Consider the following 26650-nt stretch of genomic DNA (forward strand, 5'->3'; position numbering starts at 1 on the left):
AATCAGCAGTTCAAATTATTTTTTTCGATTAAAAAAACACATAGATATTCTACTTACACCAACAAAGTTGTCATATAATGAGAAAAGAATGTTGTAAAAGGAATCTAAAATCCAGTATGGCGACACATAAATTTTTCTCCTTTCAGGGTCATAGCTATCAATGGTGTGGCAGTTGTAATAGCACCTGGGAATAAAGTCATTCAGGCGATTCTGCACCACAACTATTCATTTTTAAAATGTTTTTATTGGATTTTGCAAATAAACATAAGGTTACAGCAATAAAGGTCCCCTAGTTGGGGGTAGTTAACACGGTACTGAAGCACAACAGAGTACAAATGAAGAACATTGGCGTTAGTACATAGTTGTTGCTATCTTGTGACATCATGTAAGTGGACTCCTATCTTGGGACCACTAGAGTGTTTGCTCTCATTGATCATGTATGGTTAGGATTGTCCTCCTGCAAGCTGTTGATGCCTTTAAACTTAGGGTAAACATGGGGGGCAGGAGCACTGGGGGTTTGGGTAGGGGCACAGCCGAGAAAGGTAGCCTGGAGTCTAGGCTGACGAGTGCAAAGGTGAGAGGATACCTGAGTAGAAAAAGAAATACAGAATACCGGAGGGTGGGTCAGACAATCAGGTCATAGTTTGGCTGTGTAAGAGGAAAAGTATGCAGGGCCCTTACATGGTCATGGGTTCAAGACAACAGCCTTGGTGCACTGCTTGAACTGTTCTAGGAGGGTATCCCAGGCAGCAGGCAGAGAGTATTTATGGACCTGGAGGGCCTCCTCGTGATGAAGGACAGCATCCTTTTCCCTCTCCCATTTAGACATAGCCCCCGCCATGCTGTAATCGGTGGCACTCGTGATGCCCTCAAGTGCATGCTCAAAGTGAAAGCCAAACTGGTGAAGTGTGTCCAGGATCTGCAGGGTTTTCTGCCCCTGAAATGATCAGGGCACAGACCTCTCATGTATATATGGCAGGCAGTTCAGTGACTTAACATAGAACCTTGTATATCTGAGCCCAATATGCAGAAAGGGTCGAGCATGACCAAAGCATGTGATGCAAATCAGTGATGACTGAGTGGCAGCAACAGCAACTTCCTGTACAACAACAATCCCCTGAGGCATATTCCTCTTTCTATGTGAGCTGCAGAATGGAGACCAAATAGAAAGAGGCTAAAAACAAGGAGAAATAAACATATCACTCCTTTTCACACCTCACCTGTGGAGGAGTAACAGTTCTGGCGCATTCCCAGGTCTACCACTTATGGTAAATCTGGGAACACAATAGCATCCGTGGGAGTTGTGTGGGAACACCCAGGCACCACACATGGAGCGCCTCCCTGGGGAAGAGTAACGCAGTGCAGTGATTTGTGCTGCACTGCATTAGTTTATATTTATCAAGCAACTCACCACACAAGGTGGCCTTGCATGGCTTGATAAATCGCATTTAGTAGCTGTTTTGCGCATGCACCCACTGCGTGGTGCAAGTGCCACACAACTACTTGATACGTAGGGCCCACAGTGTGGAATTCTCTTAGGTTCTTTACAAAGCAGACATTGTTCCTGCAGTGATACAAAGGCCCATATTTATACTTTTTTAGCACTGCATGTGTGTCATTTTTTGATGCAAAAGTTGCTCAACCTTACAAAATTCAGTTCGATTTTGTAAGTTTGCGCCACTCTTGCGTCAAAAAATGACACAAATGCAGCACTAAAAAAGTATAAATCAGGCCCAAAGTGTCCAGAGTATAGTCTTAGCAGTCTGGTGCAGATGTAAACATAAATATGACGGTAGGGTCCAGCAATAGCTGAAGCATTGTCACGTGCAGACACAAATGAATCATTGGCGCCAAGCACTTGAAGAGAACAGAGAGCTTGAAGTGCAGCAGATATGCACACTGGCCAATCACAGTACAGCAGTGGCTGAAGTCATAACGCATACAGTCGTACACCAGTGCCTCGGTGACATCCATTGAGTGGTTAGAGCATCGCCTTGCCTCTCTAACTCGAGGTAACAGTTACATTGCTATGTAGCCAAGACAACCAGTTATCCATTCCAAATTTGGCATTGACTGATTGGTAAGAGGTCAACGTACATTGCTAAGCTACAGGAAAACCCATTTAGATGGCATTCAGCTTCAGCTGGGTCCCAGGATGACAGCCTGCTGGCTAAGGATATCTTGTGAAATGTAGGCCCGTATTTATACTCTGTTGGCGCCGCCTTAGTGCCATATTTTGATGCAAAAGCACTGCAAACTTATAAAATATAATTATATTTTGTAAGTTTGTGCCACATTTGTGTAAAACAATGACGCAAAGATGGAGCAAACAGAGTATAAATACGGGCAATAGTGTGTGAAAATGGAAGTTCTAAAAAAAAAACATTCGAAGATTTTTCAGTTTTAAGAAAAGCACTCATTCAAATGATAGCAAATCAATGTTGAGGCACAGCCCCTACCAAGACATGTGGCTCGTGCTACAATTTACCAATGGTGTCAGATTGCAAATCAATACTGATGTCTGTGCCAGACTCGCAGTGGTATGTGCCATATTCAATCACAGTCTTAATACCACGTAAGATTTTTAGCTCCACTGGTACTGAGAACATAATCTCCTTGCACATGAAACTGATGGTCGTTTTTGTGCGTGGCGGTACCTTCACCGGCAAACTTAACTCTGCCTTTTTCCTTGTGGTGAATGACTCAGCCTGATCCTTCTTCACTTTAAAGGTATTGGACGCCTCTGCCTCAATATTGACTACTCCTTTCAAGGCAAATGAGAGACCCACCTTGATTGATGTCTCATTGCTGAATTCAAAGCTATGGGAGACATATTTCTCATACTCTTTGCAAGAAGTAGCAGTGTACTCCTGCTCGATGTCTGTGTTGTTGATGTAAACATACTGATCTACCTGGATGTTCTTTTCACTCTCTATCTTTTTCTTATCCCACAGAAGTGTGGCGATCACAGACTCTTTTCCGGGGCGTAGAGGATAGACGTGGGAGACTTGATCGTTCAAACCAACGTCACAGTAGTTTGCCAGATATTCACCAGTCTTGGCTACAATAAACCTCCCCCCTCTATTTGGATGCTCGTATAAAAGCCATGTTCCTTTCTGGACTCTGTGAGAAGATATCTTATCATTCATGTTTCCAAATATTAGATTGGTCTCTTGAGTCAGAACTGTTTGATTACCAGAGGCATTGGGATGCTCATAGACTGTGATCTTTGGATTGGTCAGGTCTTCAGTGATCAGCTTCAGAGAAGATGCCTTGTCATTTATTTCAGTGGCAGGGTGGTCGCCCTCCTCCAGGGCGATGCACCATCCCTGGTAGTTTGGATGCTCGTATATTAGCCATGGCTGCCCCACCACCTTCATAGATGAGATGCAGTCTCCGAAGTTCTCATCTGCAAGATTAGGAACATCTGCCCGATATGTCCTACGTAGTCCCTGGAAATTGGGATGTTCATAGACAGTGATGGTGTTCATGGTCATCATTCAATGTGTTTTCTGTAGCTGACCCTGTAATATAAAACAACAAATAGTCAGTGGAGAACCATCATGCATGATTGTGTGAAAAGTCACAGCACTTGGTCCTCTCTTTTAAGCGGAAAGAAGGCATATTTTAATGTTTTTGTTTAGACAATAGCTTTTCAGACTACTTTCCTAATAAGTGAAAGCCCTCACACATAAAGTTGTTTTCTTTAACAGTTTAACTAGATGGCTCAGGGTTTATTAAACATGTTGGCTACAAAGAGCCCATAAGGAATAGTATGATGAAGTGGCAGGATAGGACAAGATCCATATGTGGCATCAATTTTAAAGTGACAAGACCACTGGAAAATTCCTAAACGTGCACTCCTGGAATTTAACGCTAGTTAAACCCAAATCGTCAAATGGAGATGTGTAACAGAAGAAAGTGTTCCTTTTAAAACATTGATCACATCCAAATATAGCTCCTACTTGTGTTTGGGAGAAGACTTGCCCTGCACCAGCATAATACCTTGCCCAAGCTTTCAACTTAATTTTCGCTCACGTATAACTGTATGTTCTTACAGTGTTTTCATCCATACACTTTATTTCCACAAAACGACCAACTTTGCTGATTTCGTAAAATTACTTTTGAACATGTGACAATTGTCAAAGACGGTATCCCAGGATTTGCTTCCATCAACTGCTTATTGCTCTAGCAATTTGAGAATAAAACCGGCGTCTGCCTTGGGTTGTGATCGTGAACTGTGCCACATTGCCAATATCTGTGTGTAATTCGGTTTTGCAGGTTCTCAGCCAGGGTGTTAGATTAACACTGCCTTGAGGTCAGGTGACTAAGCTGCACTTTGGAGCCGTCCACCTCACCCAATCTAGCTCACACTTGCTCAGTCTCCAACGTTCACTAGGGAGATGGAAACAAACACATGCATTCATTGGCCCTCGAACTCTCCTCCACCACCTTCCTAACCTACCTAGTCACTAACCTCTTCCCTCCTCCACCTTGGCTATTGCCCCTCTTTCATTCTCTCCTTTATTCTCGTCCACCCATCCCTCCGTCCCTTCAGCTCACCCATCAATCCACCCATCCCCCAGTGATTGCTTTTTTTTTTAGTGAAAGGAAATATGAGTATGATGCCGGATTTAACAAAAAAATTGCAAGGACTTGCGTTAACATCCCGCTTGTTGGTGTGTGAAACTAACATAGCACACGCATGTTGTATGTGAGTGAGCTAGAGTATAAGAGGTCAGTGGAATCCTTTTGAATAACCCCGGCCTGGCCTTGCACAAGATGGAAGGTGACAACTGCGCCCCAGGACAGTGGAAGTGTATAGCTTATATTCCTGCAGCTGGAATGATAAGGCCTCGACAGTGAAGAAGGGTGTGGAGACAGCGCTCCTTTAGATGTCCCATGAGGTCTTTTGGATAGCTAGATGCTGCTGCTGTTTAGCCTTCAGAATCCTGCCATTTGGTTGATGGTAGGTGTGAGGGCTGGAACTGCGGATTCTGGGTAAAAGGTGATGAAGTATCTAGGTTAAGCCTACCCAATTGTCTTTCCCTGAATAATGCTTTAGATGGGCAGGTGGCATTAAGGTGCAGAAACCCTACACCTTTTTGTGCATCTGTTGTAGGTGCCCCAGGATGGAGACAACCCTACAGTGAGATCCCTCACTCTTCAGAAAGGCTTGTATAGGGAATAGCCTGAAAAGGACACTTAAAAGAAAAGCCACACTAAGAAAGAACTACAGTTTGAGACAGTGGATCCACACTTCCTGTCCAGATTTTGTTAAAAGAAAAGTGGGATCCAAAGCACCGCACTCTGTTGCATGGCAAACATGGATGTAGATCCAGAATATCAAGTATATAATATCCAGCTACCACAATAATGTGTAATATCGAGGACCAAAACATTGACAGGTAAGTAATGCAGATTTTCAACATCAGACTCCACATCTATCTACCTTTACAGTCTCCTTCTCTCTCTCACACACTCTATCTCTCTTTCTCTCCCTCTCTCTCTCTCTCTTTCTCTCTCTCTCTCTCTCTCTCTCTATATATATATTTATATATATATATATATATATATATATAAAATAATAACATCTCTGTAACAAAGGTTACAAGGATGTTATAGTTAGGTTCTGAATTAACTCGCCCAAAACCATAGAAATTCACTATAGTTATCGTTAACTCAAGTAACTACAACTTGCGCCCTAAGGTAACTATCACTTGCGCCCCTGCCATGCACAGTTTTCCCATCAATAATTTTTGTTTCTAATGTTGCAGTAATAATATCAATGATGCGATAGAAAGTGTGATCAATGATATACAGTAATATCTGGAGTAATTTTCTGTGCATGGTGAAGGGGTGAGATTTAGTTACCTAAGGGCGTGAGTTATAGTTACTTGGGTTAACCATAGCTGTAACTGCTAAATTTCTATGGTTTTGTTTGAGCAAATTCAGAACCTAACTGTAACATCTATGTAACCTTTGGTTTTTACTGAGAATTTCTATGGTTATTTTGACAAGCACACATGTAAATATAACAGGCGCCGCCGAAGCCTTCGGCATGCGCAGCGGGCCCACCTGCCAACCCTCCTGCATGCACCCAAACCTAAGCAGCACATGGACTTCAGCTGTGCGCAGTATGAGGTTGCACGTAGTAGGTGTTTTTTTTCAATATAATATTTCTCTGGAACCACGGCTCCACTGCGTGGATCCAAGGATCAGACAACAAAAAAATTAGGCAATTTGTTGCCCAAAAGGGGTCTCTAAAGGACTCCTCTATGTATCCTATTGGGTCAGTGTAGGAGGCTGGCCTGGTGTGTGGTGGGTACCTGATGTACTTACACCTTATACCAGGTACAGGTATCCCTTACTCCTGTAGTGTAGTCAGTGTCTAGAAGCCAGGCTCTCTAGAGGTAGCTGTGGATGAGCAGCCAAAGCTTATCTAGGAGACATAGAAAGCTCATGCAATACCACTGTAGTCACACAGCATTAACACACGTGAAAGAAAACACTTGGTGTTACGAAAATAAAGGTACTTTATTAGAGTAACACAATACCAAAAATGACTAAAGAGGCAATATTCCCTTGGGGGTAAGTAACACACAAGTTATGTACACTAGCAGTCAGAAATAGGCATAAGGATAGTTAGAAAACAGTGCAAAACACAGTATAGAATAGTGACATTAGGGGGAGCCCAAACCATACGCTAAAAAAAATTGAATGAAAAGGCAGGACCCCCACCTAGATAAGTAAAGAGTGCGAAGGGTAGCTGAGGTGACCAGAATACCACAAAGGTAAGTACTACAATACCCCCCAGCGACCGGGAATGCAGGAGTAAATCACTGGATTTTCTCCAAACCACCCAAAAAGAAGAAAAGAAGAAAAATGCAAAACCCAGGGAAGTCTGCAAGAAACTAATGGTGGATTCCTGAAGAGGATGACCTGTGTAAAGACGGGACCAAGTACAGAAGACACAGCAGAGTCTAGTGGGGGCAGGAGCCCCTACCCACCACGCTGAGGATGCAGGAGTGGGTAAACAGTGAAGAAAGGAAGGTCAGCACTGCAGCCCTGGAGTCGGAGTCAAGTTCCTAGAGGATGCAAGTGATGTCCCACTCCAGATGGAAGATTGCACATCTGGATTCCACCAACAAGCCTTGGCACAGGCAAAACTCACTCACGGTTGGCGGAAAGTGGTGCTGCAGGGGACCAGCAAGGCCCAGGAGGACTCAACCCAGGAGGGGAAGTCACAGGGGACCCTCAGCGATGCAGAGAGTTCACAGGAGCAGAGACAGCACCCACAAGGACACAGAAGACGTAGAAGGTGCCCAGGCAGCACTGCAGAAAGTGATCCCACACCACAGGAGAACCATGCAGAGGGCTGTGCGTCGCAGGAAGGAGTGCTGGGGACTGGAGCTACACATCACCTGAAGATCCCTTGGAGGAGATGCGAACAAGCCTTTGCAGCTGCAAGAGACGCGGTGCAAGGGGGTACTGTCCTGTGTGGGAAGGCAAAGGCTTACCTCCACCCAAATTGGACAGTTGGTAGAGAGGACCAAGGGGACCACTACAGACTACCACCCATGATGCAGTATCCACGCAGCTCAGCAGGAGGGGGGATCCACGCAACCAGTCATCATTGCTGTTGGTGCCTACAGATGCAGGGGAGGGACTCCTTCACTCCAAGGGAGATTCCTTCTTCCTTCTGATGCAGGCTGAAGACGGGCTGTCCTCAGAGGGTGCACAACCAGGGAAATGTTTCAGAGCCTGGAAGGAGCTGTGGAAACAATGTTGCAGGCAGAGTCAACTAGTTGCAGTTTCTTCAGTCAGAAGTTGAGGTGGCAGTTGCAGAGGAGTCCTGCTGGAATCTTGCTAGCCGAATCTGAGGACCCACCCCAGAGAAAGACCCTAAATAGGCCTGAAAAGGGGACTGGTCACCTAGCCAGGTGACCACCTATCAAGAGGGGGCTCTGACGTCACCTGCCTGACCTGGCCACTCAGATGCTCCCAGAGTTCCCTGCCAACCTTCGAATCAAGATAGCGGAACCCAGGGACCCTCTGGAGGAGCTCTGAGCACCACCCCTAGGGTGGTGATGGACATGGGAGTGGTCACTCCCCTTATTTCCATTGTCCAGTTTTGTGCCAGAGCAGGGACTGGGGGTCCCTGAACCAGTGTAGACTGGTTTATGCACGGAGGGCACAAAATGTGCCCTTCAAAGCATACCAGTGGCTTGGGGAGGCTACCCCTCCCAACCCATGTAACACCTATTTCCAAAGGGAGAGGGTGTAACACCCCTCTCCCAAAGGAAATCCTTTGTTCTGCCTTCCTAGGCTTGAGCTGCTCAAGCAGCAGGAGGGAAGAAACCTGTTTGAGGGGTAGCAGCAGTTTGGGCTGCCCGGAAAACCCCGGAAGACTGGTGGTAGCAATGCTGGGGATCCTCTAAGGAGCCCCCAGAGGGCATGGAATCATACCAGCAATACTTGCAGAAGTACTGGGGTATGATTCTGCCATGTTTGATACCAAACATGCCCAGGTTTGGAGTTACCATTATGTAGTTGGACATAGGTAGTGACCTATGTCCAGCACACTCATAAAATGGCATCCCTGCACGCACGATCTCCAGGACAATGGAACTGTAGTTTGTGGGGGCACCTCTGCTATTGCAGAGGTGCCCTCACACAGAGGTACTTGCACCCTGCCCTCTGGGCTATGAGGGTCTGCCATAAGGGTGACTTACAGTGACCTGGTGCAGTGAGCTGGCAGTGAAAGGGTGCCTGCACCCTTTCACGCAGACTGCAATGGCAGGTCTGTAGACCACTTTGCATGGGCTTTCTATGGGTATCATAATACATGATGCAGCCCATTGGCATCCCCTGGTATCCCAATGCCCTGGGTTACTGGGTACCATGTACTAGGGACTTACATGGGGGTACTAGTATACAATATGTGGGGTGAAAACGGTAAAGTTACCAAAAGTTTTAAAGGAGAGAGCATAATCACTGGGGTCCTGGTTAGCAGGATCCCAGTGGACACAGTAAAACACAGTAAAACACACTGACAAACAGGCAAAAAGTGGGGCTAACCATGCTAGAAAGAGGCTACTTTCCTAGAGTCAGTGTACCTGTTTCCTGTCCCCTTATGTGTTTTTTTTTGGTCGTAGTTCTTTATCAAAAAGACAAAACAAGGGGCCAGATGTAGCAAAGTATTTGCACGTCGCAAACGGCGAAAATCGCCGTTTGCGAGGTGCAAATGCCTCTTTGCTATGCAGAAATGCATATTGCGAGTCGGTACCGACTCGCAATATGCATTTCCGACTCGCAAATAGGAAGGGGTGTTCCCTTCCTATTTGCGAGTCTGAGTGGTATGCAATACCACTTGCGACCGCGTGCGCGGTCGCAAATGGCATCGCAGTTACCATCCACTTCAAGTGGATGGTAACCCACTCGCAAATTGGAAGGGGTCCCCATGGGACCCCTTCCAGTTTGTGACTGGACCCACAAATATTTTTTCAGGGCAGGGAGTGGTCCAAGGGACCACTCCCTGCCCTGAAAAAATACCGAAACTAAAGGTTTCGGTTTTTTTTTTAAGTGCAGCTCGTTTTCCTGTAAGGAAAACGGGCTACACTTAAAAAAAAAAAAACTGCTTTATTTAAAAGCAGTCACGGACATGGAGGTCTGTTGACGTCAGCAGGCCTCCATGTTTGCGAGTGCCTATACTCGCTATGGGGCCGCAATTTGCGACCCACCTCATGAATATTCATGAGGTGGGTCATTGCGACCCCATAGTGAGTCGCAGTCGGTGTCTGAGACACCGTACTGCATAGCAATTTGCGAGGTGCAAAGTGCGAGTCGCAGGGACTCGCACTTTGCACCTCGCAAATTTTAAATTTGCTACATCTGGCCCCAAGGTATCATAACAACAAATATTGGCTGTCATGGCTACTAGTTTTAGAGGTGCTGTGGGGCAAATAATAAAAAAAGGGGGGGCAGCTAGAAACAAAAGACTGAGGGCTATGGAGACAGGTTTCCCTCAAATAGCATTGTCAGTGATCACAGATACGTATTGTTTTTGCATCAGGTAAGGGGAGGATCTGGACATCCTGATCGGTGGGAAGGGGGGCATCCTGATACATCAAACAAGGAGGGTGGGCAAGACCCCTATGGAGGAAAGAAGAGTGGAGGCACTAGCACAGGCATTAGATGATGTATTGAGAAGGGCGTGAGCGGGACAGGGGATGAGGGGGTTTTCAGGGGAAAATCTCATGGTGGAAAAGAGAGCAGATATAGAGCGACAATAAAACGTGGCAGGAGCATGTGGTTATGCAGAGTCAAGGCCAAGATCAAGACCGGGGCGGGTTAACAGGGATCCGAAGGGGGGCGGAGGAAATTGGGGAGGGGGGAGCAAAGGGAAGTTAGTATGAGTGAGAAAGAGCAGGAAAGGGAAGGGGGCCCTTGAGTGGGTGTTGGAGAGTGTGGTCAATCAGTCAGGGACTGTCTCGGAGTAATGGTGTCCATACCTGCAGGAATATTTCCGACTGGTCTTGCAGGGTATATATAACACGCTCATGGGCTGCTGTCTGAATCATAAGCACCATCTATTCATCATGTGAGGGTGGGAGCTCCAGTGAGGAAGGATACATATTTTGGCAGTTGTTAGAGCTGACTTCAAGAGGTGTCTTTGAGGACAAGAAAGGTCTTGGGATTCTCCTGTGTCATGTAGAAGTGTTAAGGACTGTGGGAGGGGTATTTTCAGTGTCATGATAGTTTCCAGGGTATTTTCCACTGCTACCCAGATGGGATGTATCGAGGGGAATTCACACAGTACATGGACTAGGTCAAAATGGTTGGCCGGGCAGTGCCAGCATTTCACATGGGGCAGGAGACTCACCCAGTATAATCTCGCTATGGTCCAGTGCCAATTATGAAGTGTTTTGAAAAGACAGAATTTCAGATGAACTTCCTGCATGACCCTATCTAGGGCTTCCATGATATCAGGCCAGTCCTCTTTGTCGATTTCAATCTGAAGACAGGACTGCCATTTGGTGCAGGGGCCTGAGAGGAAAGGTTGCGAGTAAAGATGGCGCATAATGAAGTGGTAGAAACCTAACATCGTGTCCTTGTATCGACCTAGGTCCTAAGATATGACATCGCAGGGGAGGTCTGTAAGTTCCATGGTCGGGGCCCCAAACAGCGCTGTAGGCAATGATGGAGATGAAGGTGTTGCCACTCCTGGTGCAGCAGGAGACCAAATCCATTCTGTAGTTTTCCCGAAAGGTTGGAGATCTCCCTTGGCCAAGACTTGCTTCAGACAGAGAATGCCTGCCAAGTGCCATTATTCCAATTGTAGGGTCTTCCTCTCAATTTGTAGGCAGGTATTGTTCAACTGGGGGGCACGTTTGTGTGGGCGCAGGTGAATACCGTGAAGCTGGTGCACTCTGTCCCACGCTTTATGCATGATATGGAGGATCGGGTTGTCCAGCTGGGCTCGAGAGGGATGTTTCTTGTACAAGGGACCAAGACAAGCGCTGCTGGAGAGTAACAGTCATTCTGTGGGAACCCATTGTGGTGGATCAGATACCTCGGGGAGCAGGAATGCCATTGTGAGATGAAGGGCTAGAGCATAGAGTACCATCAATGGAAGTACCATGCCTCCACATGAGCGGTGAGCCAAAAGTGTAGAAGCTGCAAGTTATGGGAGGTCTGAATCTGTGTGTCAAAGAGACATAAGGATGCCAAGGGTACATGGAGGGGGAGCATGCACAGTACATATGTGAAAGATGGTAAAGTAACCATTCTCACTGCCTGTATACGGCCCGACATGGAGAGTCTCAGGGACAACCTCTTGTCAAAGTCCAGCTTCAAGTGGTTAATGAGGGGATCAAGGTTATCAGAGATCATCAGTTGCATGCCCCGTTTGACCAGAGTCCCCAAATATTTGATGCATGATGGTACCCATGAGAAAAGGTTGCCTGCTCGTGTGATGACAGAGATGAAGCCTCACTTTTATCCCAAATTCACCCGATAGCCAGAGATGGTTGTAATTCTGTTAATGACCACTAGCAGGGCTGGGATGGAATGGCCCAGGTCTGTTATGGTCAACAGGATGTCATCCACTTATAGATACAGCCTTGATTCCCCTCCCCGAAGGGGTATCCCAGATAGGAGCGATGACTGACGTGGCATAGCCACTAAGGGCTCCACTGCCAGGAGGAACAGGAGTGGTGACAGTGGGTAGCCCTGCTGCATGCCTCTCCAAATTGGGAAGAGGTCAGACAAGAATCCTCCACAGTTGACCCGGGCTGTGAGGTCATCGTATAGCAATCGGACCTTATGAATTGATCCCCTAGTCCAAATCTCTGTAAGACAATGAATAGGTATTCCTATTCGATTTGATCAATTGCCTTTTCGGGGTCAAGGGATAGGGCCAAGGCCTTATCTGGCATGTCCCTGGCCTCCCATATGGCGTGAGATAGGGTACAGAGGTGATTCCTAGAGGTGCATCCCAGTGCGAACTCCACCTGTACGTTGTGAATCAGGGAGGGAATAACCTTACATAGATGGACTGCTAGGACCCTTGCGAGTATCTTGATATTTCCTTTAAGAAGGGAGACTGGCCTGTAATTGCCACATAAATGGGGATCGCTCCCTGGTGTGGGGATGACCATAATCACAGCTCCATTGGAGATCAAGCCTAAGCAGCCTGATTGCTCGGCTTCCTGGAAGGCAGCATGGAGGGTATCCACTACCTCCTCTTGGGCCCATTTGTAGAATTCCTCAGGGAATCCATCCGCACCAGGTGCTTTGTGATACGGGAGTTTGGCAATAGCTTGGACGATCTCAGTTCGTTGATTGAGCCTTTCAGGAGTTCTCATCCTTCGTCTATCAAGCGGAGTAGCCGTACCTCATCTAGGAAGTTTTCCACCTCAGCAGAGGTAGCCACCATCTCTGGCGTATATAATGTCTAGTAAAACTTTGTGAATTTGTTGACAATGGCCTGTGGTTGGGTCTGGAACTCACCGGTTGAGGGGTGTATGTCGGTGAGAGCCTGTGCCGCTTCTAACTGTCTTATTTGGTCAGCCAGGAGTAGTCCGGCCTTCTCCCTCTGCTCATAGTGTCAGCCTTTTAATCATTGTAGAGCATATTCTGCTTTGGACATGTAGAGGCTATTGAGGGCCGTATGGACCCATTCCAGCCCTCACCGCACCTGAGGTGTTGGGCAGGTCGTATATTGCCGGGTAAAAGAAGTAATGTCGTCTTCTAGTTCTTTTTGTCAGCTGTTTTTTTCTGTTGGCTATCGCTGCATCACACATCATTTGTCCCCAGATGGTAGCTTTAGCGACTGCTCAAAGTACTCTATGGGACGTCACTGAACCCTTATTATCTGTTAAGTATGTAGACACGTGTGAGCGCAGTAATAATTTACCTTGGCAGGTATGATAACGGTGGACGGCTAGGCGCCACAGTTTGCAGCCCGGAGAGGTCAGGCACAATTTTATAGACAGCAATATGGGGGCATGGTCAGACAATGCAGGTTCCAGGATTTTAGTGTCCTGGATTTGTGGCACTGCTCTCTGAGAGACTAGGAAGGAGTCTAGTCATGCTTGGGTGCCATATGCTAATGAAAGGAATGTATACTCCCCATCAGTCTGGTGGACAAGTCTCCAGTGGTCCACCAGGCCATGGTCCACAACTACATCTCCTAGCTGTGATCTATCCAGGTTATGGCTCGTGTCTATAGATCCAGTCTTATCTAGTACTGTGTCTCTGGTGAGGTTCCAGTCGCCACCTATTAGGTATTGCCAGGCACCAATGTCTGTTAGGAGGCAGTTGAGATGAAGGAGGAAAGCGCGTTTGAAGCCTGTGGGTGCATATACAGAGCCCACAAAGATCAATAGCTCTCCAGTTCTAAGTTTTACAAATATGAACTTATTTTTAGGGTCAGACCAAGTTTTAATGACAGTGGCAGGTAGCGCTTTGCACAGCAAGATCGCTACTCCACACTTCCTGGGGTTTCCATCATCTTAGGTTATCAGCTGTGTATCACCCTTGCCACCCACTCTCAGCGTAGTTTATTCAGGGCCATCAAAATGGGTATTTTGTAAGCAAGCCACATCCGTCTTTTTGGACCCGAGATACGACAGAACTTTTTTCTGTTTCACATAGTGGGTTAGTCCATTAACATTCCACGAGAGAAGGCATAGAGGGCAGGGTTGGCAGGCGACAGGCCAGCCAATGACATGGCAGGATAGTTTAGGTAGGCTCTGTGTCTGTTCCTTGCAGGGGGGTGAGGGTTGGGGGCTGGAAACCAGGAGAGGAAGGGGTTACCAGTTAGGAGGGAAGCAAAGGAGCAGGGAGAGAAGGGAGAAGTTGACTAGGTTCCAGGAAGGTGCAACCATTCGGATCCAATATGGGTGGGTCGGGGAGCACCCTGTGGCAGGGGACAAAAGGGGGAGGTATACATGTAGGGGGGAAGTGAGAGTTAAGGTGAGAAAAAGCGGGTTAGTAAGGATGGTAAGCAAAGAGGGCTAATGTGGTATGGGTAGGGATGGGCAGAAACCCGGCCAGGCTAGGACTCGGCCTCAAGGCCCAGATCTGTGAACCATGGGTCTAGGCTTGTGGGTCTACTGTGCTGGGAGGGCTCTTTCAGGTAGGCAGAGCAGGCAGTGCGTATGAGAAAAAGAACAAATTAAGGATACTAAACACAGGTGGAATATATGAGTAGGATTTATGCTGCCTGGATATACCAAAACAATGATAATGTCAACAACATTAAGCACTACTAAAAGTTGTCGCATACCCCAGTGGGTCATAACATTGCACACAAACTAACAAATAAACTGATATCCCTTTGAGTAATGGGTTTGTGGGAGGTAGGGATGCTGCAGGAAGTACGGAGTCAAAACAGGATGTTGCAACAATCACCATGAAATGAAATTCCACTATCCTCTCCCACTAGCAAAACAATCCAAAGCCACACCCAAAAGCCAGCTACACTAGCATGCATAAGCACTCAGCAAGATACACAGCTGTCCAGTGAGGAATGATCTCAGATCTTTGTGTCTTAAGTCCAGGCATGTAAGGGGGAGGTGGATGTACTAGGGATCAGAAAAGTCAGTTTGTTTTTTGCATCAGAGAGGTTGATTTCAGAAGTAATTGTGATTTGTCTCTGTCCTGAGTCTGGGTGAGGTGTGCCACAGCCTGGAGCGCCTGGACTTTATCCCCTGTGGATCACGTTGTTCTCTCGTGGTCTCTACCCCTGTGATGCGCTCCCCTTTTCTGGTGCCAGTGGTCACTATGAAGAGTGTGTAGAGGATGCGATGTCTGAGGTCTGTCATCTGGCTGTACGACTACGACATCTATGGTCTAAGGTGAAAGTCCATCCAGGAAGAGGCGAAGATTCTCTGGATCAAAGAAGTCCTTAGATTTACAATTTGCAATAAAATGTGCTGGCTGCTTGGTGACCAACATGTGCTAATCTGGGTTATCCACATCTAGGCTGGTTCTAAAAAAACATATTTAAATCCATTTGGCAGAGCAAAGGCCAGAGGGATAAAAATGCTTTGCGTCGAACATTGGTTTCCCAGGAAAAGTGCACAGCAATGCGTATTTCATGTCCTTCATTGAGTAGGGGCTATGGGAGCAACATGCGGTGAGGAATTGTTGTGCCTGATCATGGCGTAGGAGGCCAGCAATGATCGGGCGAGGTTCCATTGAGCGGTCTTGACGCAGGGGCCCTACGCAATACACTCGCTGGAATTCTATAGGAGACTCAAAGATGAGGCCAGTGAGAGGTGGGAGAATGTCCTTAAGAAATCTCATCATATCCGACCCTTCCATGTGTTCTGGGGTCCAAAGAAGCAGGCATTGTCCCTGCGGCTCCTGTCTTCCAGGTCGCTTACCCTACTACGGAAGTATTGTAGTTCTTGGTCCCTGTCCAGGAGCGTGTTGAGGCAATCCTCTGCTGAAGCAACACGCAGTTGCAGGTCCACCGTGCGAGTCTGGAAACCTGCAATGTCCAAGGGAACAGATTTGGGCTCGGCCATCAGTGCAGAGATGTTGGAATCCATGCTTTCTAGTCTGCGACCAAATATTTCCTGAAGGATACGTTCCATGGTTCCATCAGGCGTTTGGTCCGATGCGGTATCAGGGGATCTGTTGGCAGTGATCTTTGGGAAGTGGCCATTTGGCTGGGGTTGGAGAAGAGCTTCTGTGAGGAGGAGTTGTCTAGCTGGTTTCCCTGTGGATTTGCCAGGGGACATCTCTAGGGCGGCTTCCTAGGATCAAAGCTTTGCCCAATGTCTCTGAACAGTCAAAACTACTTTGGATCTCTGCTGGTGTCTGGGTATTAGCAGGGTATCCTGAAGGGAGTGTCCTATATAGCCACACTCAGAGCGAGTGAGACATCATCTGAGGCAAAATTCTGTGAGTCAGGGACAAGGAGTGGCAAGAAGGGGTGAGTTATAGGTACCCTACTGAACGAGTTATAGTTACTTGAAATAACTCTAACTACAACAGCTGAATTTCTATGGTTTTGTACATGTAAAATCTGAACCTAACTATAATGTCCCTGTAACCTTTGGGTTTTTTAGTGGGCTTATCAGGGATGGCTGGTGTTCATGGGCGAAATGGGCATTGCCCTACCACCCTCGGGGAGCAATAAAAGTGTAAGAAGATCACCAAGCAGCTAGCAATAAAATGTGCTGGCTGCTTGGTGACCAAACATGTGTTAATCTGGGTTTTTTGAGGGGGGTGGAGGAGGATGGGTCTTGGCCTGTGCATGTGTTGGCTGGGCTAAAATTTATTTAACCGGGAGGCATAAATCAGGTCATTGACGACACACTGGTGGGTGGGGGTGGGTGTTACTGCATATACTAGAATTTTACTTTAGGCATTAGTCACATGGCCCAGGGAGGAGTCAGAAGACGTCCATTAATCTTACTGGCTGGGGGCAGGGCAGGCCATCTGAGATGATGCAGGAGTGGGTGGGTCAGTGGCCTCTGCTTCTTCCACCCAGACCCAGAAACTCCTGTTGATTTTCCTATGACTGATGGGCTGATGCCTGGGGAGGAGTCCAGCAGTTTCCTTCCAGGTTCTTGGGTTAATTTGTGCAGTGGCACTGCAGTCCAGTCACGAAGAGTAGAACCAGGACTGAGCAGAACATTCCGTAGATGAGAAAGTAAAAGTTTTGTCTGAAGTAAGTTGTTCAAGAGAGACGGTTTTAACACAAGCATTGCCAGCAGCACCCTCCAATGCCTTTTACTTATCATCTAACTGGTCTGCCCTTGAGTGCTAGCTCATAGCAGCGTGAAGAACTGCTTTTCTGACTTATTGTTCTGTATCTGGGCTTTTAGTCACACCCACCGCATGCCCATCACAATCACTAGTTCATGGATTTGCCTTTCAAAAATCCTTTGTTATCATTGGTAAATGCTTTACGTTTGTCACTCCTTGGGGCGATTTTGTTACCGCCTTAGCCATCGACCCTGTGACATGGATAATTGCATTTCTGCTGATAACTTTGACTGCAAGCGAACTTCTTTTTTTCTTTTGTGTCTCTCCTTCGCACTCACGCTCATGGCGGCCATGGCACTTTGAATCTGCTCACTTATGTCAACTGTTTTACTTTTTGTTTGCAGTTGTGTGGCAAGAAAAGTATTCTAGAGCATGTAAACAAAAAAATGAGGCGATAGGAAGAAGGTGACTTTTCTGGAGAGAACAAATCTCAGTTTCTTTACAATACAGGTTATTCCACACACATACACGCACAAGAAAACATGCAACACACACACATGGAAACATGCACACACAACATAAACCCAGATATGCACATAGCCATGCATGCACACCTCTCCCTGCTGTTTCACAGAATCAGTCGCACATAATTAAACATTTAGTCCTGGCCTAAGCTTCACTTTTGGCAGTGCTCACCACACATGTTCACACTTTAACTTACCACCTGCACATAAGTGTGCACTTCCATGAACCACCAAGTTAGGCCGGGTCGCGGTTGAGGCAAGCTGGCTAGAATTTCCGCGGAGGGTCGGTCCCTCTCTGGAGCTTTTTTACAAAAATTCTCAAATCTTCTCCAAACTTCTGGGGCTTCACCCAGATGTTCTTTTAAGGTTCTTTTGGGGTCCACAGCTCACCCCAATGGTCCAGAAGTTCTGTGATGGTCCTCGGGGGGTGCGGACTACAACTCCCAGAATGCTCCTGGCGCAAACTCCTTTTTGGCCACTGGACAGTGGTCAGCTGGTCACTTTCTTCAGGAGTTGGTGCAGGGCACTCTGGATAGCAATTTTTCACCTGTAGCAAACAGGGAGTCCCTCCTTGAACCAGTTGAAGCCAGGCAAAGTCCTTCTTGTGGTGAAGCCCAAGTGTGCAGCTGGTGCAGTCCTTCTGAGTGCAGGTTCCAGGTGCAGGCCAGGGGTCCAGCAGGGCAGTCCTTCTTCTCCTTTAGTTCTTTTCTTGTTGAAATCTGGTGGGGATCTGAGGTGTGGGGGCAGGTCTGCCAGTTTTATCCTTGCTCCTGGGTGAAAAGCGGGGGGGCCTGGTTCTCCAATCAGGTACAGGGTCGTCCCCCTGTGATGACCACTTCCTGGGAAGTGTGGCAAAAATCCATCCCAAAAGGCAACATTCTCATAAAATCCAACATGGCTGAATCTGATTTTTGGAGGTTACATCTGGCTGAGCCCACCCACTGGTGTGGCTAAAAATCATAAACAGACCCCTCTCCTTCCCTCTCCTAATCTAATCAAGGGGGCACCTAGTTGTCTGGGGTTGCAGGATGTGGGGGTGTTGCTGGGTGCTCCAAATGTCCTTCTCTGCCTTTGAAGACCAGTTTGGCAGCCCTCCCCCTTCCTGCCTCACCATCTGCTGAGGGGAGATTCTCTCCCACAAGCACATTCCTTTGTGTGAAGCCAGGCCACTTCACACCTCATCAAGGCAGCTTGACTAAGCTGCTGCAGGCTGGCCAATCAGAGAACAGCAGCAAAAACAATGCAGGGCTGAAATTGGCAACTTTTTAGGTAAAGTCTAAAACTTTTTACCTGAACAAGTTATATTAAATCCAACAACTGGAAGTTGTGGGATTTATTACAACAATTAATTTGATACCAAATTCTTGGTATGCAACATTTAAGGAGAGTTTAAAATTTAAAATAAAGTCTCCCCATTCTAGCCTATGAAGGCCATTTACTTCAATGAGGGAAAAACTAATTTGGCTGTTTTTACCTCACCAGGGTTTATAAATCTATTTTTATAAAGTCCCTGCTTATAGTTACATGGCACCCAGCCCTAGGGGCACATAGGGCACACCTTAGGGGTGACTTATATGTAAAAATAAGGTAGTTTAAGACTTTGGAACTACTTTTAATTCCAAAGTCGAATTTGCATATAACGTTAATTTAAAAGCAGCCAGCAAGGCAGGCCTGCCTTTAAAATGACACTGGGCACCTCAGCAGTGCACCTAGGTGTGCACCACCTATGCTGTGGTCCCTAAACCTACATGCCCTACCATATACTAGGGACTTATAGGTAGGTTAACTTAGCCAATTATAATTAGCCTAATTTGCATATCCATTTTACACAGAGCACTGGCCCTGGGACTGGTAAGCAGTACCCAGGGCACAGCCAAGAGTCAGTAACCACCAGTACCTGTCCAAAAAGTGTGGGGGTGACCAGGGCAAAAAGGAGGACTTTCCTACATTTATAATGCAGGTTATTTCACACACACACATGGAAACATGCACACACAGCAGAAAAACACGCACACGTCTGCGCACACAGAAACATGCAAACACAACATACACCCAGAAACGCACATAGCAAAGCACAGACAGCACACACCTCTCTCTGCTGTTTTACAGGATCAGTCACATGTAATTAAATATTTATTCCCAGCCTTAGCTTCACTTCTAGTAGTGCTCACCACACATGTTTACACTTCAATTTCCCACGTGCGCATAAGTGTGCACTTCCACGGGTAGTGTACACTAGCCATTGTGCATAGCCAACCTCTGCTCCCACAGCTACAGCATCATGTGCTAATGCTTGTGGGAAGAGAAGACACACAGAAACATGCATACACATCAGATAAACACACACACACCCACACACACACACAGAAACATGCACACACAACTTATACTCAGAAACGCACATAGCCATGTACAGCCAACACACAAACGCACACCTCTTTCAGCTGTTTTACAGAATCAGTCACATGAAATAAAACATTTAATCGTGGCCTAAGCTTCACTTCTAGTTGTGTTCACCACACATGTTCACACTTTAATTTTCCACGTGCACATAAGTGTGCACATCCACGGGCAACGTGCACTGGCCATTGTGCACAGCCACCCTACACCCATATAGCTACAGCACCATGTAACCAAACTTGTGGGAAGAGAAGACGTGCAGCGCCTAGACACGGATAGTGCCACTGACAGCAACAGACAAACACAGATGTGAATTAAATGAATTTGGAACCTTTTTTTCTAGAGCATGAAAACAAAAAGAAAGAGGCGATCGTAAGGAGGTGACTTTTCTGGAGAGAACAGACCTCTGTTTCTTTATAATGCAGGTTACTCCAAATGTGTCTCTGCCCTTAAAACACTTGAAATCAGTGAATACTTTACAGTAAAACAGAAATACTCAATGCAAAAGGGGCTCTCCTGGCACAGGAGGTGAGCCGATGCTACATAATATTCACTGTACTCTGGAAACTTCCCCCATAATGCTTTGAAGGGCATTACTTTTACAAAACATTTTTGCTCATATCTCAGGCTGTGGTGGTCCTAGGACAATGGGACCACCACCAAAATGTTCATGATAACTGTGCTCTTACTGTCAACATCATCTGTGGGTACCCACAATAGGTTAGTGGGGACCTCAAAATAACAACCCCTCCCACCATTCAGTGTCCGTTTAAGCTCTCTCATGGCTGGAACTTTTATTTTACAGTTGGGATGGGAGTAGCTTGTGTTTTAATGGCCTTGTTTTTAATATTGTTGTTATAGGCCTGCTATCCCTGAAAATGAGTAATGCACTATGCTCTTTAGGGACTAAATATTTGGTTATGTTCTCTAGGGGCTAACTATATAGTCACATAACCTTTTTTCTTAGAAATGCTATTTTCATTTTGGTGTCCTCCAGGGGCGGTTCTAGCATTACAGTCATATCAACATATTAAAATATTTGTGGCACAAAACTTGCCCCATAATGCTTTGGAGGGCATTTCTTTTACAAAACATTTTTGCTCATAACTCAGCCTGTTGTGATCCTATGGCAATGGGACCAACTTCAAAACATTGACCACAATGTGCTCTTTCTGTCTGCATCATCTGTGGATCCCCACACTATGTTGCTGGGGACTTCAAAATAATAACCCATACTACCATTCTTTATCTTTTAAATTTTTCTCAAGGCTGTAACTTGACTGAGAGATGTTTTTTATGCACGTTGTTCTTAATATCACTGTAATAGTTGTGCTAGCCTTGAAAATGTGTAATGTACTATGCTCTCTGGGGCTCAATATATGGTTACACACTGTATTATTTTCTCACTATTTTTTATTGCAGACTATTTGAACACTCTTCGAGGCTGTGACAGTCTTGTGTCTTTTTTTAGGGAATTGTGTTAGCCAGCGAGCAACTCTGACGGTGGGGAGAAGAAAGTGGTATTCTATTGGAATTAGCATGGCTGATTTAAATTAGAATGCTAAATGGCAACATTTTTATTTTTTTGCTGCAGATAGAGGAAGAAGGTAAATGAAAGTGCTTTAGTTATGTACAGGGCCACTGGTTTCTGAAGTTGTTAGGAGAGACAGTTTTAAGACACCAAGCACCCTCCAAGGCCTTCACCTCCCTTTTACTTATTCTCCAACTGCCCTTGACTGCTAGCTCGGCCATGTGGCCTACCTCGACCCTTCTCATCTAAGACCCTGGCTGAGCGCCTTGGAGTTCTCCTCTATGAGGAGAGAGGCCGAGAGGAGGGGGAAGGGGGCATACTGAGCACAGCCGTGCTGCAGGGACAACACCAATTTGGATTGATTTTTATTTTTTAAATAACATTTTGGATTCATTTTTTGCTGAGAGATGAGGTAGGAAGAGAAACCAGACCTGCTTTTGATGTTTTACTGCAGAAGAAAACCGTTTTTCAGGAGCAGCCTGTGGGTATATGGAAGCCTTCTGTATATTACTTAACACTACTGGACTGGGGGTACTTGGAGCGGGGGAGGAGGTTGCTAACATAATAGCAGTGGTATAGGGCTTGTGGGAGGGGAGGTCTCTCGTGGTTTAACATGCACAAATATTCAAGTTGCATATTTTTGTGTTTATTTACCAGTGTGTCAGATATATTGACCAGACTGTTCTGGGCGTGGGACCCTTTTGCAGTTACTGTCGGAATTTAAAGATTTATTTTGTGTATTTCTTAATGATTTCTCTGCCTCCCTGATGGTACTTCCTAAGTTTGCGCTTATTAATTTATGCTAAGGGGAAGTTGTAGCAACGATCAGCAGCTGTGCCAGCTGGGGAGGGATTGCTGTGAATGTTCATGAAGCCAGATGGGCATGTTACATAGCTCGATCCCTTACGCACGCACGCACACACACACACACACACACTGCTTCTTGTGGTGGGAGTGCAGCCACCTCCCCCCGCCACTCAGAAAGGTTTAGTTTCCTATAACTAACTTGGTCTAGGGAGCCTATAACAGCAGGAGCTCCTCTGACATTCCTCACCTGTTCGCTGCCAGGTGTTGGAAGCTATCATAACTGAAGGGCAGATTTTACCAGGCTACAATGGAAATACATAGGGGCATATTTATGCTGTGTTCGCGCTGATTTTGCATCATTTTTTTATGCAAATGTGGCACAAACTTAAGTCCATATTTATATTTTGACGCTAGACACATCTTGCGTCAAAATACTGGAGTTAGCACCCTTTTTTGGTTGAGTGAAACTACCTTGCGTCAATGAGATGCAAGGTAGGCGTTCCCATCTAAAAAATGGTGCTAACCTCTTAGCGCCATATTTATCCCCAATGCTAAAATGACCAACGGGTGGGCGGAGGGGCTAGGTAATGGTGCAAAGCTTGCTTTTCACCTTTATATAAAGCCTGGGTCTGATCAGGCGTTCAGGTACTTATTGACCCATTTCCATGGTCTAACCCCATGGAATGAGCCCACAGGTGCCCACCCCAAGCCCCGGGGATGCCCCACCCACACCAGAGGGACACCACAGGATGGGGGACACCATCCCAGGTAGGTAGAGGTGAGTATTTTTACTTTTTAACTTTTTTTGCATCGGGCCCTAAGTGGGGGCCCCATGCATGGCACAGGGTGCAGTGGCAATGCCCAGGTGACGTTTGTCCCACGGGCTGGCCATTGGGGTGGGGGGCATGTCTCATGTCTTTTCAAAGACAGGAGTCATTTTTGTGGGGGTTGTGCACCAGGAAATGGCTCTAGTCTGCCTCTAACCAGACTAGCGTAATTTTTGATGCACAACCTCCACCTTCCCTACGGCCACCCACACCCAGCTAGTGTCGTTGTTAGGAAGCTAGCCGAGGTTATGCACGGGCTTACGCCATTCAATAAATATGACGCCCGGCATGCGTCTGTGAATGACACAAGCTGGCGTTAAAGTTTTTGTCGCAAAATTGCGTTAGCGCAGTTTTGCAGCAAAAACTATAAATATGGGCCCTGATTTGCACGCAAAAAACTGTTGCGAATAGGTACTTTTCCAATACGTGCGGGGTCGGGTGGGAGCATCTTCTATCCTGTTTGCCCACTTTAGTTTCTCTCTCTCGCTTTTCTCGCCTATTTCCCTTTTCTGGTTGTCTCCTCCTTTTATTCCTCCTCATTCGTTCTTTCTCTTCCGCTCTTACCTTCCTCTCGCACCCTTTATCTCTCTGCCCCCCCTTCTTTATAATCCCTCCTCACACCATGGTGCTATGTGCCTTTTCACTGGGGACCCCTCAGCACCTTCTTTCTGTTCTTCCCACTCCTCTTTCCCTTTCAGCCCTTTCCCACCTTTCTATTTTTATCACCCTTTGGGCTTCCTCTCTCCCCACTTCCTCCAACCTTCCTATCGCCTCTGAATTTCCTTCAGTCTACTCTTTCTCCCCTAGATTCACTCAGTCTCTCCCTGCTTCCCTCTCAGATCATCCCCATTTCTGCCACCTCACCCTTAATTTCTTCCAAGCTCTTGCTTTATTTCTCCCTTTCTAATTCTCTCCTTCCTCTTCCTCTCACCCATCCATCCACTCACATTTTCCTCTCTCCATAATCTCTCTCTACTATCAATTCCCATTTATTTCTCTTTTTATATTTCTCTTTATGCTGTTGCTCGTTCTGTCCCCTTGCACTCCCTCTTCTCTTCCCTCTGCTCTATTGTGCCCTCTTTCTTCTCCCTTCCCATCACCGCCCTCCTTTCCCACTCCGGCACTACCGGTCAACAAGGTGAAGTACCCTCTTTCAGCAACTAGGAGCATAGCACCGGTTCTCATTGCCTCCTGCTGACACTGACTTTCACCCCAAAAGGGCATACTGGGCATTCGGGAGCAGTGAGAGGGCAGGAAGGTCCTGCTCTCTCTTTCAGCCCTGTCTGCAGATGATGTGGAAAAATGCCCATGTGTCAAGTTCAGTTGAAGTAGAGACAGTGCGCTCTTAATTTAGTTCAAAGGAGGCCTTGAGCCAGTGCTTAATTTCTAAATAAAAACATGCCGGTGCTCAAAGATCTCCTCTGAAACACGTGGCTGCTGCAATTAAATGTGAGAGCACGGAATACTGAAGCAGCGTAATCCTGAAGCCATCTCGGGCCTCATTAATCCATTTACAGCCACTCCTGCCCCTTCTGCTCACTCTTGCAGCTTTCTGCTTTTCCCCTTTCTGATGCTATTTTGTTTTTCTCTTCCTCTGTCTTTCCCATATGTGTCTTTTGCTCGCAGTAAAAGCTTTAGACAGAAAAATAAGTGCCGACCCTCAGAAATAATTGCCCCGCACCGGAAACAACAAGCACAAATTAAGCACTGCCTTGTTCATGTCAACCAGGCGCTAGGCCGTCGGGGGATGATGATGAGCTGTTTCATGTTCATCAAGTGAGGACTAAGTAAACCTTACACCTTCTTGTGAACCACACCCAGCAATCACCACTCCTCACACGACAGCAGGGCTGTAAGTGGACCAAGTCCTGACTCCTGCGGGTGCTCTGCACTGGCAGTTTTGAGCACCAATGGTGATGAGACGGGTCCCTGTTGAGCTCTCCATTTTGCCTTCAGCGTGAAAAAAATATTTCACGGTCAGGCAGTATCAGACATCACCTGCCTTCCAACAGACTCTTTTGTTGTTTCATAGTTATCTGAAGTCCACAGGTGGAAGAAGGGGGTGGAGTCCAGAGTTTAGGTGCTAAATAAAATGCGGAATCAGTTATTTCCTGGCCTGCAGCCATCTTGACTATTGGGTGCGGTCCACAGTCACTGGTGAGCGGGGAGAAAGGGGGAGGGGCAGATTGAGATGCTGATTGTTCTGCACTGGGATGGTAAGGGTAACTCAGTGGGATGAGTCCCCGTTTAATGCAGAGATCATTGATTGGAACGCCTAGTTGGGTTGTCTCAGCCTTTCATCCTTTCTAGGTAGATAAAACTGAAAACGACACAGTATCCAGATGCATTCCCTTGTATGTAAACATGTGGTTACAACCTACAGCACAGACTGCTGATTAAGTGAAAGAGGATTTAGCTTGGCTGACATTGTAGAGCCCCGTGGAGAGCTGGATGCAGTCCAGTCTTTCCACGGGAGCATTCGGGCTGGAAGTAGATGCCCGGAGCTAGGATAGGCTGGGGGAAGTTTCAAGGGAGGGTCTAGGGTGAGGGTATTTAGGGAGGGGCTGGAGAAGGGATCGGCATCTTCTGCACCAGCTTGTCGTGCTGCACTGAGGTTGGCTGATCCGTTAGGGAGTGACAGATGCGTGTAGTTTTATTAATCATGGCCGGGAGCCATGATTCAGCAGCGGTTGGGGTCGCGCTTTGCATTTTGGGTGAAGCCGGCCGTAGTGACCTGATCAGGCCTGGCATCTTAGACCAGGCATGGGTAGGGTTGTCACGTGTGCCGCGCGCGGCGGTACAGGGAGTGGTGGTTGCCGCATGCCGCTCCCCATTGAAGGGGGTGGGAAAAAAAGGCCAAAAGGGGGCGGGTGCAGGGCATCCACCTCTCCTTCTCATCGGGTGACAGAGGGGAAGTAGTGGGAGCCCCTAATAGATGCAGGGCAGGGGGGGACAGAGCCTGAGCGTAGTGGGCATGTTGGGAGCACAGCAGGCCCCTCTGAGCAGAGCCTGCTACAGAGTATGGATACTCACCAGGCAGGGCTAGAGCCCAGTGGGCCAGGTGGTCTGGAGCAGCCCATGGACCTCTCTGTGGCTGGTTTGCCAGCCACAGTACATAGGAAAGGCAAGGGACAGGGGCTGAGTGGCAGAAAAGGGAAGGGGAAGAAGGTCAGCGCAGCTGTAAGTGGGGCCCTGGGGGGCCCCACAGGTTGATAGTTGGGGGAAGGCTGATTTGAGGCATACAGGGGAACAGTTGGAGGTGTGTGGGCAAGGACTGGGTAGGGTGGAGTCACAGCAGCACCCATCCACTGACTGGTCGGCAGTGGACATTG

General features: G+C 47.0%; 1 protein-coding gene across 1 annotated transcript in view; it reads right to left on the minus strand.

Moving 5' to 3' along the window:
* Positions 1–224: 224 nt before the first annotated feature.
* The window catches only part of LOC138303659 (epidermal differentiation-specific protein-like), a 50783-nt gene continuing 24357 nt past the window's right edge, over positions 225–26650 (minus strand). Inside the window, exon 3 of the mRNA XM_069242962.1 lies at positions 225–3524. Coding sequence (XP_069099063.1) covers positions 2478–3500 — 1023 coding nt within the window. The 5' untranslated portion in view covers positions 3501–3524 and the 3' untranslated portion in view covers positions 225–2477. The remainder of the gene's footprint in view (positions 3525–26650) is intronic.

The sequence above is a fragment of the Pleurodeles waltl genome, chromosome 7 (genome assembly GCF_031143425.1).
Source record: "Pleurodeles waltl isolate 20211129_DDA chromosome 7, aPleWal1.hap1.20221129, whole genome shotgun sequence".
Taxonomy (NCBI): domain Eukaryota; kingdom Metazoa; phylum Chordata; class Amphibia; order Caudata; family Salamandridae; genus Pleurodeles; species Pleurodeles waltl.